This window comes from Vigna umbellata, chromosome 1 (assembly GCF_029865625.1).
Source record: "Vigna umbellata cultivar VRB3 chromosome 1, Vumbellata_1.0, whole genome shotgun sequence".
Lineage (NCBI taxonomy): Eukaryota > Viridiplantae > Streptophyta > Magnoliopsida > Fabales > Fabaceae > Vigna > Vigna umbellata.
The window spans coordinates 51,950,606-51,966,257 of record NC_142165.1 but is presented as its reverse complement, the minus strand read 5'-3'; the positions used below and the strand labels follow the sequence as shown (position 1 = coordinate 51,966,257).

Sequence of the window (15,652 nt, the reverse complement as noted above, 5' to 3'; positions counted from 1 at the left end):
GAAGTAGGGGTTAGATGCTCAATTGGTCAGTTGGAGCAGCTTTAGCAAGTCAAATGTGACTTGCTTAAGCCCTTAAAGTGGACAAAAATGTGTCAAAAGTGGTAGAATTAGATTTGGGTTCTTAAGTTGAGAAGTTTGAAGTTTTGAAGAGAGAATTGGCTCTTAAACACTTTAGATTGATGGTAGGAAGGGTTAGAAACATTTAGTCAAGTATAATTAGGTATATAACACAATTTAGGAGTGTTAGAAGTTGGGAAAAATAGTTAGAATTGGTAAACTTGGGTTGAGTTGGATAATTCTGCAGAATTTTTGCTGCAAAATTATGCAAACTCGCTGAGCGAATGGATTCGCACAACGAGTGGTCTTGGCGAGTTGCTCTCTATTTGAGCGATTCGCACAGCGAGATGGTGCTCTGTGCGAATGCTTGTGGAGTTTGCTCTCTGCCTGAACATTCGCACAACGAGTAGATGCGTTGTGCGAATGGTTTTAGAGGTTTGCTCTCTGTTTGATGATCCACACAGCGAATTAGTGCGCTGAGCGTCTGGAGGTGGTCTGGGGTAAATAAAAAATTAATTCGAATAGCAAAAGGTGGTGCATAGCGAGTGTTTAGGGGGTCTAGGTCACTGTCTAAACTTTCGCATATCGATTTGGGGCACTATTTAAGGGGGTTGAGGTCTGGTGCCATTGGAAGTTTATTCGCACAACGAGTTTGGGTCTTTGTATGAGAAACCTCTAGATTTGCTATGCGAGAGGGTGCGTTGAGCGAAAGGTTCAGGTTTTAGTTCACTTTTTTCTTCTTTGTGTTAATTTAATTTAAATGAAGTGTGTAGTATATATTATGAAGTATGTTTGAGTGTGTTTTACACAGTATATGATTGATTACTATCATGAGTATGTTTCCAAGAGCAGTTGTGTGAATTTTAAGTGGTGGAAGTAAGTTTCAAGGTAGAATCTCTTGGTGAGGTTCAAGTTTGTTTAGAATGAATGTATGAGCTCAGTCTTTAGGGTTATCCTAAAACTCAAATGATTTTTCATTCTCAAGTAAATAGGATTGAACCATGTCGTGAGGAGTAGCAGGAGGTCTTAGTCTTGAGGGCTTCCAGTATGCCTCAAGGCATGGTACAGACTAACCTCGTGAGTGTGGTAGGGTGAAACCCATTAGCAATGACTTTGCAAAGCAGTAGAGGCCACCACGAGTGCACAACCCGCCATAGCTTGACAATCATTCTAAATCCGGACAATCACGTCTAGGTCATAACATGTTAGGATGTTTGAACTAGTTTATCTTGCTTGATTAATCATGTGTATGTTATATGATATGTAATTATATGGATTCTTTTATATCTAGCTCACCTTTTTGTTTGTGATTTTGCTTTTGTATGTTCGGTGTTTCTCCTTTGCGATGATCACCTTGTGGGTGTGAGCAGAGGGAGAAGAGGTGTCTCTGGAGCAAGCTCTGGATGGCGAGGATGCTTCAACATAGTTGCACTTTAGAGTAGCTTTATGTATAGTTTTGATAACTCCTTGTATTTAAAGTTTTAAATTTTATGGTTATTTTGGATGACTGTAAAGTTAATACTTTGTTTACTAGTCCATAACTGTTCTATCATATTATTTTGTGACTACTCTAATATGGTTTATGCCTATATTTTGGGATGTTACACCACCAAAGTATAGTCACGATGTCAAACTCAAAAGAACAAGTTCTTCAATCCCTTTCACTTTATCTTGTCATTATGGTGCTCATTTGGGCTGAAACTTTAATTCTTCCTAATTACACATTGGTTTTTCATTCACTAGTTATTGTTCCGTGCCCAAAAGGTTGAGTTTTTGTGTTTTTAGTTTAATCTTACGTTTGTAAACTTCAAATTATTATAACTTTTGGTATAAACCTTGGAAGACGCTCAAAAAATGAAAGTTGTTGAAAGCGTTGACCATTGTTTTTAAGAGGTTTTTTTCTCAATAATATTATGGAATTTAAAAAAATTCATTGTTTAAGGTATGATTTTTATTTTCTTAGTATTTTTCACCCATTTTTATATATTTTACACTTTTATTTTAGATATCCATATTATTTCTAAAACTTTGGAAATTTTTGTGGTGTATTATTGTATTGTATATTGATTTTCCATGATTTCAATGGAGAAAGATTTATGAAAAATTCAAAATAAAACAAACTCACAATTTGATGTTTATCGTAAATGTTAATTGACGTCTGTTAGAAACAATAGTCGCTAATTTGGCATCTTCTACTATGACGTCTGATCTAAAATAACATATGTTAAAAGCATTTTTTTTGTGTTATACACTTAATATGTGTTTTCATTAGCGTACAATATGACCACCTGGTCTGTCATGAATCGAGAAGTCAACGATCTTTTCGGTCTCACATGGAACGATCGGTTGACCAGATGGTTAGAATACAAAATTAGTGCTAAGAATAGTTACATCAACCCCAAGTCATATAATATTGTTTGGGCCATAATTAGGTTAGCACTAATCAAAAGCTCATCCCAAAATCTATAAATACAAGTTTGATATTCAAGTAATTGGTTACTTTTACTACACATATATTGTTAAAACATTCAGACAAACATTGACGTTAACATCACCGAATGAACCGAACGGTAAAGAGAAGACTGAAGACAAAATCTTGACCTAAACTTTAAACTTGGAGATTATTTGTGGAAGAAGATTCAACATCCATCCCATAAACCGAAACAAATAGTAAAATAGAAATTAAACATTAAAAATTTAAGATTAATAATTAATCAAATATATATAAATAATCATTCTAAATATCGTATCCAATTTTAAAAACTAATATTATTTATAGTTATATTTGATCAATTTTTTTTATAATATTAGCACAAATTCAAAAAAAAAAATGCTTAATTATCTTTCTATCTACAAATTTATGCCAACTAGGTAAACCATTCCTAAATATTTCTTCAAAATTTAGTGCATGAGTTGGTATAAACTCTCTCAAAATTATACGCTATTAAGTTGTTATAAACTTCTTTATATATAATATATGTCAATTCTTACATGTGGGAATGAACACGCTTGTTTGTATTAAAAAATTTTTAACTTGAATTATTAATTAGTTAGAGGTTAATCTTTATATAAGAAGTTTATATTTTCACATATAAATCTATGGTTAAACTTTAATAATATTCACTTTGTGAAGGTCTCTAATGTTGACGGTGCTCCATTATAATTAAAAGGGAAATAATGCATCCACTTTTCCTTTAGAACAGCCACATGCCCACCACAACCTTCAATCTTATCCTTTTCTTTTTACAACTTTATTATGCAATTGAAATTAGGAACAGTACGTGTCCATCTAATCTTATTTAAATATTGATGTCACAACATATATTTTAATTTAAAAGAAAATGTAGAATTAGTTGTTTAAGATAAAAACAAACTAGGTATTTGCTTTCGCATCTGGGTTGTTTGGATATTTATGTTATACTTATTGATTTTGTACTGTTAAAGGGAAGGTCGATCATGAAAGAAAATTTTGTTGGGGTGTGTTTCGGTGTAAGGGCATGTGCTGGACAATTTTGTTTGTTTAGTTATGTTGCTTTTGCCTTACATTAATATATATTTTACTCGTTTATATAAAAAAAAACTCTGCCTTTATGCCCTTTTGGCAACACCAAAAGCAACCTTCTCACATGCTAAAAGGATAAACAACAAACAAAGACAATAAACAATGTTTTTGAAGAACATATCAACCGAATAATGATACAAGACTCAGATATCACTATTTCCCAGGATAAGTGTACTTATAATTATTGGTTAAAAAAATTCATTTTTTAAAATTACGATAGAATAAAAAAAATGTACATTCAATAACATAAAATTATAATAAATTGGTCCACTTTGGATGATTCAAAACTGATCTCATCTTTTGTCGACTAATATGATTGACTACATTTAGTTGATTATTATAAATTGATTGTTATTGATCGAACATCCATAACTGATCATATTTGATTGCGATTATTCTAGATCAACCATTTTTGGTCAATTACTTTTACATCGATCATTTTTGTCAACTACTCTTGGTTAATCACATTTGGCTTATTACCTTTGGCCGACCACATTTTACCTATTACATTTGGCCGACTATCTTTGGTCGTTCATTCTTTAACCGACCTCTTGGACATATCAACACAGTTGACCATCCTGACCGACTGATTACATAATGATTGGATTAATAAAATGATAATCACAAATAAACATGTTAATACCGATTAAGATATGATTGAGTCGGGATTAGGACGATAAGAAAAGATAAAAACCCATAACAATCACTTTGAATAAAAGTCTAAGGTATGACTTTCGGATGCATGCATTAAACATGCAACACATGCATCATTACATTAATAATATATCAATTGATCATGTATTAACTTTAGTACCGAAGTACCTTTTACAAGAACCATCCAAATAATTTGGACATATAAAAAATTTTTACCAAACAAAACTTAAACTTTAAAGGATACATAAAAAACTTAACCGTCGACCTTGATCCACGTTAGTAGTTATATTTTTAATTATAATTATTAGTGTACTGATGTTTAAAATGCGATTTCTTCTTCAATTTGAAAGAGTAATTATAAGTTGTTTACATTTTAAAATATATTTTTATAGATTAAATAAATTTATGATTTTGCTTATGGCTTTCAATATTTTTTATATATATTTTGAATTTTAATAAGAAAAATATGTTTTGATCTTTATCATTTACTTAACAATATTATATGTATCAATCCTGTTCAGTCAGCCATAGAGTTACTTATTGATCAATTATTCACTTAAAAAGATAAAAAAAAATTGTAAACGTTTATTTTAGACCAAAAGAAATAAAAAAAAATTGCATCAGTCTAAAAGTTTATAAATTTTAAATGAAACACACGACTCTTTTCATTCAAGAGTAGTAATTAAAAGTTATGATTTCATTGTTACTTAATGTCACTTGCAATATCATTTATTTAGTACTACATGTTACTCAAACACCAATAAAAATATTTAAGAAACATAGTATTTTTGTAATTTGCTTTTTAACTAAATAGACATTTGTCTTACACATTTAAGATACTAATTTGATCATTTATTAAAAAATATAAATCATTAAAGAATATTATAAGAATTATTTTCTATACTGATTTTCTATTACGATGTTAATATAAAATTGTCGTTATCACAAATAATTGTTAGTGTTATCCATGACCTTGAAGGTATATTTTTTGCATTTATTAAAGCTTGTGAAGAGAGAAAAGTAAATAAATGATCAATCTAGTCTTTAAATGTGTGAGATATTATTTTAGTTTCTGAATCGTAAACAGTTTTGAAAATATGTGTTATTATCTTGTAATATTATTTTTTATTAAATATATTTTTACAACGACTATTTTGATATTAAACGAGACACTATTTATATTGTTAAATGAAAGTATCACATTAATTTGAATGTTTTATTTATTTGTAGACTGACTTAGATATTTGATAAGCTCTTCATATATTTAATAATCACATGGATTATTATTACGTGGTGCATTAATTATTTTTTAATGTGTAACTCTCGTAAGTCAAATTACAATTAAATAGCAATGCTTACTTTTAACTAAAAACAGTTGCCTTCTTATTTTCAACTATAGGTTTTCTCTAATAAGTGTTAGATGCAACCCTTAGTATCATAATGAAAGTCACGAGTTACAAATAAATGATTCGAAGATTTTAGCATGTATTAACTTCCCTTGTATAGCAGTAGAACAATATTATAGAAGTATTGAGAAAAAAAAATTCATATCACACTGAATTTGAAGAAATTAAAAATAAATTTAAGTATAGAGTTGGGTTGGATTCAAAATAATTACACGGCTACAGAAATTGGATTATAATTTTATTAATATCCAACCCAAACCAAATTCATATCTTAATATTTATAAATTTTAGTAATATTTTAAATTTCATTATTGGTATATTTTTTAAAAATTTAATGATAAAATATATAAAATCATAAATCATCATTAAAATCACATATATCATTTTTCTGTTAATAATTTATTTCCTTCATTTAAAACAAAAATATTTTTTTCAAATTGACTTAATATAAATTCGAAAACTGAATAATCTATCCGAATTAATTTATCATCTATATATATATATATATATATATATATATATATATATATATATTTGATAAGTTCGATAAATTAAATAATTATATATAAATTTTAAATATTAAATTTGGACTATACCCAAATTCAATAAATCGATCTAGAAATTAGATGTTCAATGAAATTGAATTATACTTATGACGTAGTGATCTTTGAAGACTTTCATTGTTGTCCCTATGCTTGATGCCACTAGCCATGGTGATCCTTAATTTGAGTGTGAAAGAGAGAACTGATTTCTTGGTATATTGAAATTTATAAAGAGCAAGACAAAATTGAAAATAACCCAAAAATAACTAGACAAGTTAATATACTAAAATTAATCCGTACATAATGTTTCTACAAAATTAGTTCTTATGTAGAATTTTAATTTATGCAAAAATTATTCCATTTCTTAATTTATTTTTCCATTAAGAAGAAAGAATTTATAGAAAAAACAAAGTTACTGTTAAAACAGATTAACCTTAACCAAACTTATTTATTAATTTATTTATTAACGAGTCTAAAAAATTTAAATATAATTTAAATTTATTATTGGTTAATAGATTAAATATTTTATAAGTTTATTTAATTATACTTTTTCTTTCAATTTCAAAAAAAACTAATATCTTTTTTAATTAAAATTTAAATAAAGTTTAATAAAAAAATTAAAAACATATTAAACTTATAATTTAGAAAATATAATTAAAAACACAAAAATATAAAACAAATTATTATTTAATATCAAATTATAGATGTCTCTGGTCTATTTATAATATCATATTTTTAAATAGATAAATTTAACAAAGATTTAAATTTAAAATTTTAATTTTTTAATATAATTTAAAATTTATAAACAAGTTAATAAACTATATTTTTTAATATAATTTTTTTAAAACTCAATAATAGTTAAATCCATGGTAGACTGAATTGATGAGTGGATTTTAACCCTTGTTCACAATAAGATATTGCCCATGTATGCTATCATGCTGCAATTAATGAACTTCAACAGTCTTCTGCTGATAGATAAATTTAAATAACATCCAAGTTTAGCTAGTTGTTGGGTCACAGCTTTTTCTCCTTTAAATTCATGTCCACACTCACTTATTTTTGTATCGGTCAAATCAATCATGTAGTTTTAGATACTGAAATCCAAATTAATATGCTTATGTCAAACAAGAAATAGGTTATGTCTGCAATCTTTTTATATGTTTGGGTCCTTCCAAGGATAAGTCTAAAGTGACATGTTCAAAGAAAAAAATGTCAATTTTATTGCTGTCTTATAATATATTGCTTGCTGAATAATTCATTTGGAAGACTTTTTTTGTTTGCACTCTCACTTATATCGATAATATTTTTATTAACTTAAAGATGAATTTTAAATAGTCTAATCATACTGATTAACTTTTAGTTTTTACATAACTATGTGGCTTATATTTATAGTTCTATTTTTTACAAAATGAGTAATTTTTCGTAACAAAAAAAAATTATACCTTTTAATGATAGTCCATAGCATCACAATTGGAAAAATTTAGATTATAACTCCTTGAGACTAGTAAAACCAGTAATAGTCATTTTTAAATTTATCATATTATCAATCATAATCAATAATAATCTTACAAAATATATGCTTATTTTTAAGTTTTAATTTTGGTGGAAAATATTTTTAATTGTAATTTTAAAATTATAGTAACTTTTTTTTTTATTTTCTCACATGGAAAGATTTTTTTTTGAATTTTTTCGTTTAAAGTGCCCTACACATCAAGATAGCCAAATGTAACTCTATCCTAAACTTCATTTGTTGATTTTATTACCATCCAATGTATTGATACAATAAATTGGTGAGTGAGGCACATGACCTACTTATTTCAAAGCAATAAATCTTATTCATTCTCATCCCAATTTGACAACTAATATTAGGTCTTATGACCCACTCCAACCATTTTAGATTGAATGTTGTTCTCCAAAGCCATTAGTGCTTCCCTTCCTTCTTACTTTGCATAAACAAACAATTGAAATTTGGTAATTGAAATGAAAATATCATAAGAAGTTGTGATTTAAAAAAAGTTTGTATTATACTAGCGAACACTTAATAAAACTTTATAAATATGTAAACTATATACATACTTTAATTGTATAATACAACCATCTTATAGTTGGAAGGTCCTCATAACATACAGTAACAAAATTCAAATAAAAACACAACCATCAATTACCTTCGAAACATATGTTATTGTAGTATGTATAATCACTGATATCACTATATAATGCTTTCGAAATCATCTCATATGGTTTAGTTTTTAAAAAGTGAAATCTTTTAAAATGAGGTAACATGTTTATTTTTTTTTTATAAATATAAGTTTTAATTTTAAAATAACTAAAGTCTATACTAGTATATGTTTCTAATGATATTTTTGAAATTATTTGTAAAACTATAGATTCCAGTTATTTAAATAATCGAGGCCTATTTGTCTGCTAGGGTTAAATTTCACAAATTTTGCATTCTCATCAAAATTTTTCCATTTGTGTTGTTACATCACTTCTTCACTGCAAGAGTCATTATACTTCTTTCTTCGTTGCCAAACACGAACCACATCGTTGCTTTGCCTATTACTCTTCCACTCTTCTCCCTTCCCTTCCTCATGGACAACGCAAACTGTGTCGTCACGTCACCACTGCGAGCCTCCCTTTCCTTTCCATTTTGAAAGTGGCAAAAAGGTTTGTTCTCTCATCTTGCATTTTTTTTTTCTGTTTCATAACCCTTTCTTCCTAATGCAAGTACTTTTTTAATGTCTTTTATTCAATGTGGGGGTGAAAAAGGTTGTGGTGACTTTATTTGTTGGTGGAGAGCATGATGGTTCTGTGGTGGTTCTAGGGTGGAAATGTTGGGATGTTGAGGAGGGAAAAAATTGAAACAATATTTTTTTAAAAAAAATATATAGGAATTAATAGACTTTGGTTTAAGAAATAACTAAAGCATAAAGTAAAGAGTATGCTTCAGTTATGAACCAAAGCCTAAAGTCCTACATTTTTTCACCTCGCTTGAATATGCTTTAGTTAAAGAGTCCAAATATAATTTCCAAAATAACTAGGGCCAAAGCCCTTTCCTACCCTAGTGTATACATACACACAAAATAACATGCAAGAGTTGGCTAATAATTACATTAAAATATAACATCATCATATCATATTGTCATCACCATATTATATGAATGTAAATAAATTCACATTTAAACATATATCATCATATATTAACACTTGACATATATCATCATGTCATGCATCTTAACATTAATCATATGCCCTTCAACGCATATGTAATTGATCTCATCATACCATTAAGGAAACATATATTAAATCATACATCTTAACATGTATAAAATACAATGACAACATCTTCTAACACATTGTCAAGCGACCTCCTCAAGATAAGTAAGGCAACATCCACTTCACTTAAGTAGTATCCTCCTCACCAAAGTGAAACACAACCTGAGACCATTGATCTCTTAGGGTTCTCATTGCTCCAACAACTACCTTGTTGCTTCATCGTACATCACTTCAACATTATAGCCAACACTTGGGTGACCACTACTTTGTTGAGATAAATCCAACAAGTTCATGAAACACCTTTTCCCCATTGTTGACTTAAACATCCATCCAACGTGCACAACCTACGTGTTATGTAGTGCCACATATTTATGTCACATGTTCACCACCTTATATCATCATTCTTAAATGTTTGGAATCAACATTTGACAAAAAAGCAATATCATTTGGGTGTCTTGTTTAATGCTTGATTATATGCTTCCAGAGGATAGATAATCATCTTGACATCACTTAATAAAAGCCATCACTTGAGTTATACACCATGTTACTTGAGTGGGTTGCACATATCTTGAGCAAAACAAGGTGGTTAATACAATTAATGCACATTGTTTGACCTTATTTAAATGACAATATGTCGCTCAAGAGCTTGAACTATACACCACAACGCTTGAGCAACCAACATATCTCTTAAGCAAATTAAGGTAGTTATTGCAAATAATGCACACTATTTAGATATCATATGAAAGTTTATATGCCTCTTGAGTGATACTTGACTCGAAAGCAACTCAAACTCAAATTAAAGAACATTTTTTAAAGGTTCTCCAACATTTCTAATGTTTCTTCTACTTCCAAATCATTCACACCACAAGTTTTAACATGTAACATTATATATCATCATACCCAAACACTACTTCATCCTATAGTGCCAAATTTAATACAATCCATTTATTAAAAATAACCATCAATTTGTAAAAAAGTTATGTTAGTTCTTCTTACATAAATTGAAGCGTGGTTCTATCTAATAATTTCTTAGGAATCACTTACAATCATCCAAACAACCTAAAAAAGCATTTAAAAATTCAATCCTATACCAACAACATTCTCTCTTAACATCTAACTCAAGAAGGAGAAGAAAGAAGATATTAAAACACCAATATAGTTTAATATACTTACCTAAACAAAGATTCAATAAGTTTAAAATGTTCTAAACCTCTTGAAGATCTCAATCAAATAAGAAAATCACAAACAAAATTGTGTTTTGTTAAAGAAAAAATGTACAAAAATAGAGTTTTTTGAAAATTAGTGATTTGGAGTGACCTAAAAGATAAACGTTTAATATTAAAATATTCTAGACCTCACTTTGTAATCATTTTAGAGATTTTATAAAGACAAATTAAAGTATTATTACAAAACTAAATAAATTTATTATTGTAATAATTTTTAATAGGTTAAATTAGTCTTTTTATCCTAATTTTTTAATAAGTAGGCCCCTCTTTATTTTTTTAAATTAAGTCTATTTTTTAAAAAATTATTTTAATTTAGTCCTTTTAGTTAGCTTTGTACTAATGGTTTAAGGACATGTCACATGTCGGTTTATAGTGTTTATAATTTTTTAATTTTTTTCAATCTATTTTAATTATTTTCATTTTTTTAAAGTTTTTTCATTCACGTATCAAGCTATTATCATGTCATGTAGTACTGTTAGTGTGATGTGATAGTAATAATGTTAGTGTCATATGTTAGTGTCAATCCTTATATTTATTTTTTAATTCAATTTAGTCTCATTTTTTTTTAAATGGAGCAATATTGTTCCTTTCCAAATTAGGATCAAGTTTATTTTTTGTATAAATGTTATATTGATGTTTTTATTAAAATTGACATTTTTCTTATTTAATGCTTGAGTGTCTTGTTTAATGCTTGAGTATATGCTTTTATAGTATAAATACTCATCTTGACATCACTCAAGATATAAAGTATCACATGAGTTATGCACCATGTTGCTTGAATGACTTGCACATGTCTTAAGCAACATAAGGTGATTTATACAATTAATGCATACTACTTAGTCTCTCTTAAGTCACAATACATCGCTAAAGAACTTTATCTATACACCATATAACTTGAGAAATCATCACATCAATTAAGCGAGATATATGTCTTTTGAGTAATACTTGACTCGTGAACAACTCAAATTGAAATTATATAATATTTTCTAATGGTTCTCCAACATTTCTAATGTTTCTTCTACTTCTAAATCATTCATATAACAATTTTTAGCATGCAACATTATATATCATCATACCAAGGCACTACTTCATCCTACAACACCTATAATGTCAAATTTCAAATTGTCCAAATATTAAAAATAACCATCAATTTGTAAAAAAATGATATTAGTTCTTCTTACATAATTTGAAGTGTGCTTCTATCTAATGATTCCTTAGGAATCTATTCCAACAATCTAGACAACTTAAGTAAGCATTTACAAATTCAAGATTGACAACATTATCTCTTAACATCTAAATCAAGAAGGAGAATGAAGAGACAAAAACTCCAATATGATTGAATATACTAACATAAACAAATATTCAATCAATTCAAAATGCTCTAAACCTATTCAAGATCTCATAAAACCATTAACAAAATTGTGTTTTATTAAAGAAAAAATATATAGAAAGAGAGATTTTTGAAAATTGGTGATATGAAGTGAGTAAAAAATAAGTGTTTAAATTCTTTTTATAAACTGACTTTTACTATTTCATTTAAAATATAATATTAAATACTTTAGGCCTCACTTGTAATAATTTTACTCTTTAAAGATTTCACAAATTATTTTAAATAGAAATTAAAGTATTATTACAAAAGTCAATAAATTTACTATATATAATAGATTTATATGATGAAATGTTACATTATAATGTATTTAAGTGAAATCGTCAACATATGTACAATGTGATTCGTATTCTCGCTTAATTCAGCCTCTTAGACAGAATAGATTGTCAGCTTATAATCAACGGTCTCTACTTTGCGGTTCGAAATCTTGGACAATCTCAAATATGATACCAACAATTAATGATTACTTAATTAACAGGAAATTATCTAAATAACCTTGATTACCATGTTAAAAAAATGGACCAGTGGCAATTGGGTCCTACTTAGACCCAAAAGAAGGTAAAGGCCCATAACAGCGCAATATAAATACAAAGTGCCTCAGATAAAGTAGGTAAAGTACACATTAGCATTTTTTTTATTGTAAGATTTATATTTAATTCATTACGTCTTTTTTATTCTTTAAAATAATTGTTTTGTATTATATATATATATATATATATATATATATATATATATATATATTTATAAATTTTAATTTTTTTCTTTACTAATTCAATTTTTGACAATTGCATTATTTACATGCTATACCGAACTTCACATAAAAAGAATACCTGAGAGTTTGCTTTTGTGACATTAGAGAGAAAGGCTAGTGCAATAATAATAAAAAAAACAGAAAAGATAATTATTTTATGAATAAGAATGGAAGCATAATTACATTATCAATTATACTCTTTAATAATAATAATAATAATAATAATAATAATAATAATAATAATAATAAATTGCTAAAAGGACGGAAAACGTTTTACTTTTCTTGTTTAATCCATATTTTTTGGAATAGAATGAATTTTTAAATATATCAACTTTCTTTGACATATCTTGCTTAAGAAAACAATTCGAATTCAATGAGTAACTTAACTTCTCAACTCAAAATTTTCCTATATACTTAATTTAGAAGGTCATTATTTTTATTTTATTTTGTAAATAGTTTAAAACATTGAAATTAGATTTAATTTTATATGTAATTTCTAAATAATTCTTACACAGAATGCTGAAGTGGAAGTTTTGAAATTAGTGAACATAACGATTTGAGCGCGCGCAAACGCGAGAAAACTTGCATCGCTTGAGTTTCTCTCAACTCACAGGGCGTCTTCTCTCACTGAGCTACAAAGCGTTTGCAATGTCTGCAACTAAATCCGGGTCAAGGAAGCGGGCTTCCGAATCCGAACTCACGAAAACCGATAAGAACAACCGATCAACAAATGATAATTTCGATCTCGATTTGGATTTCGATCTCTCAGAGTTCGTCTTCGCTGCTTTTGTCTTTTCATTTATTTATTTTTTCGGAATCCAGGTAAAAGTTTAACCTATTCTGCAAATCTGCAGTGACATCAAAGGAATCGTGTCCGCGTTGCACCTGATCAGAGACAAGGCTCAGAAGGATGGTCAGAAGAAGAACGAAGAGACAATTTCCAGGTACTGCGTTTGCGTACGTTTCAATCCTACCCGAAACGTTTCTGTCACCGTAGTTTGAACTTCGAAGATTGTGCCTGGAAAGATTCGAATAATGCGTAGAAGGTTTTAGCGGTTTTGATTCAGATTGCTTCTTTCATGTGATCCAGAAACATGCATGCTTGACGTGGACTTGTAAATTTGCCAAAAATATCGATCCTAACATTGAATTCGAATTAATGGAGCTACAAATTTGATGCAACCGCCATTTTATTTTCTAGTTTGTTGTTTGCATAATCAGTGTTTTGGTGACTGTTGTTTTTTGTTTGTGATAGTGTGGGTTTTGAGGTTAAGTCTATGATCGAGGGATTGAGGTCAAAAATTGAGAAGGACAGGTAAACTTGAAGTCTGAATTGTATGTTGTTTTGACCTTTTTAATATTTTTTGCCGCTTCTTCACTGTATTAAACAGTATGTTCTCGTTGCAATGTCAGGCAAAGCATTACTAAAGCACTTTCGAAGAGTTCCAAAGAGGTTTGTAGACGATTATGGTTTCTGCATGATATTGAATAGTGGTAATGGAGTCATAAATAGCAAGGGGATAATTTGTGTGTTCCCAAAACTGGTTTAATCATTGTTTTTATTACGAGCATGCAGTACGAAAGTTCCTTGAAGAGTGAAACTACCAAGTTTCAAGCACTTCACGAGAATTTTTGCAAAGAGAAAACCACTTCTCTGCAGGCACTGAAAGGTACTCCCTCTAAGATTGTCATTGTGGACTAACTAGCTTCATCTGTTGTGAACGTAATATCCCCTTTTCTTAAATAACTGAAACTGCTTGTGTTATCTTATTGTGATTCTTTGGCAGTTTCTAAAATATATACTAGTGGTAAATCCTGTGAAATAATGTGTTACTTATGAAATATATAATAGTGTTAATTCATCTGTTAGAATTAGATAATTGTACTCTTTGCTGGTTAGACGTTAACTACTGTTCTGTCCATTGATAGATATTATCTCCAAATTTGAAGAGGAAAAGGAAAAACTATTTGTGCGATACGAACAACTGAGTAAGCTATATCATTTAATCTGCCTTAATGATAATAACAACCTGAATTCAATAATTTTATTTTCTCTACAACGTTACGAATGCTTCAGGGAAGAAAGAAAGAATTATGATATCTGAACAAGAAAAGGCCTGCAATGAGAAAATTTCCCAACTGGAAGAGTCATTGAAAAAGAAGAAACAGGTAAATTAAGCAGTGGGATATAGTTTTTTTCTGTTGCATTCTGTCCGTCTCTCTTTGATTCATATATTCACCCCGGCATTAACATAACCGATTGATTGTCTTTTGTCTCACAGGACGATAAAACTTTCAGCATTCTTAGAAAAACGCTTGGTTCGTTCTTGGAAAGTACCTCGGACGAGGAATTCCCACCTGATGACTAAGACTGCAATGCGCAGATCGTCTGATGTGTAAAAATCACTGATTCTATTAATTTCACTGGAAAATGTGATCATAGATAAACTAAAGATGAACTCTCTTTACACAGTTCACTTTAATCTCTTATAACAACCAAACCAGGTGTTAAAAATAGTTCTTGCACCACAAATTCAGGACAATATCTGCTTATATTATGATATATTTTTCTTTGTTCATGCAGATGTTTCTCCTTCTTTTCTTTCTACCATTGTTGCTGATTCTGATTAAATTCCTCTAAGTCCGAGCGCATAGCTATAATATATAGAACCATTTGTTTTTCAGTGGCTCTAACCTTCGAGAAGACATTCAGGTTGGTTTAACAGTCTTAATCTTTCCAAATCCTATCGTCAATAAAAATCTTTAATTGACCTGTTTGGAAAAGTAGGAG

At 28.8% G+C, this 15,652-nt stretch overlaps 1 protein-coding gene across 1 annotated transcript; it reads left to right on the top strand.

The window, feature by feature from the left end:
* The first annotated feature begins 13,470 nt into the window (after positions 1–13,470).
* LOC124844194 (uncharacterized) lies at positions 13,471–15,392 on the top strand. Its single transcript, XM_047321077.2, has 8 exons — positions 13,471–13,631; positions 13,716–13,805; positions 14,117–14,176; positions 14,275–14,314; positions 14,438–14,531; positions 14,791–14,850; positions 14,939–15,030; positions 15,144–15,392. The coding sequence occupies exons 1-8, from the start codon at positions 13,510–13,512 to the stop codon at positions 15,228–15,230; spliced, it is 645 nt and encodes a 214-aa protein (XP_047177033.1). The 5' UTR covers positions 13,471–13,509; the 3' UTR covers positions 15,231–15,392.
* Positions 15,393–15,652: the final 260 nt, after the last annotated feature.

What these genes read in the sequence shown, in the direction of transcription:
- LOC124844194 (XM_047321077.2), top strand. Translation starts at nt 13,510, where the DNA reads ATGTCTGCAACTAAATCCGGGTCAAGGAAGCGGGCTTCCGAATCCGAA. An exon ending in TTCTCTGCAGGCACTGAAAG is followed by an intron (nt 14,532 to 14,790) that starts GTACTCCCTCTA and finishes GTCCATTGATAG; the next exon opens with ATATTATCTCCAAATTTGAA. An exon ending in TGTGCGATACGAACAACTGA is followed by an intron (nt 14,851 to 14,938) that starts GTAAGCTATATC and finishes CGAATGCTTCAG; the next exon opens with GGAAGAAAGAAAGAATTATG.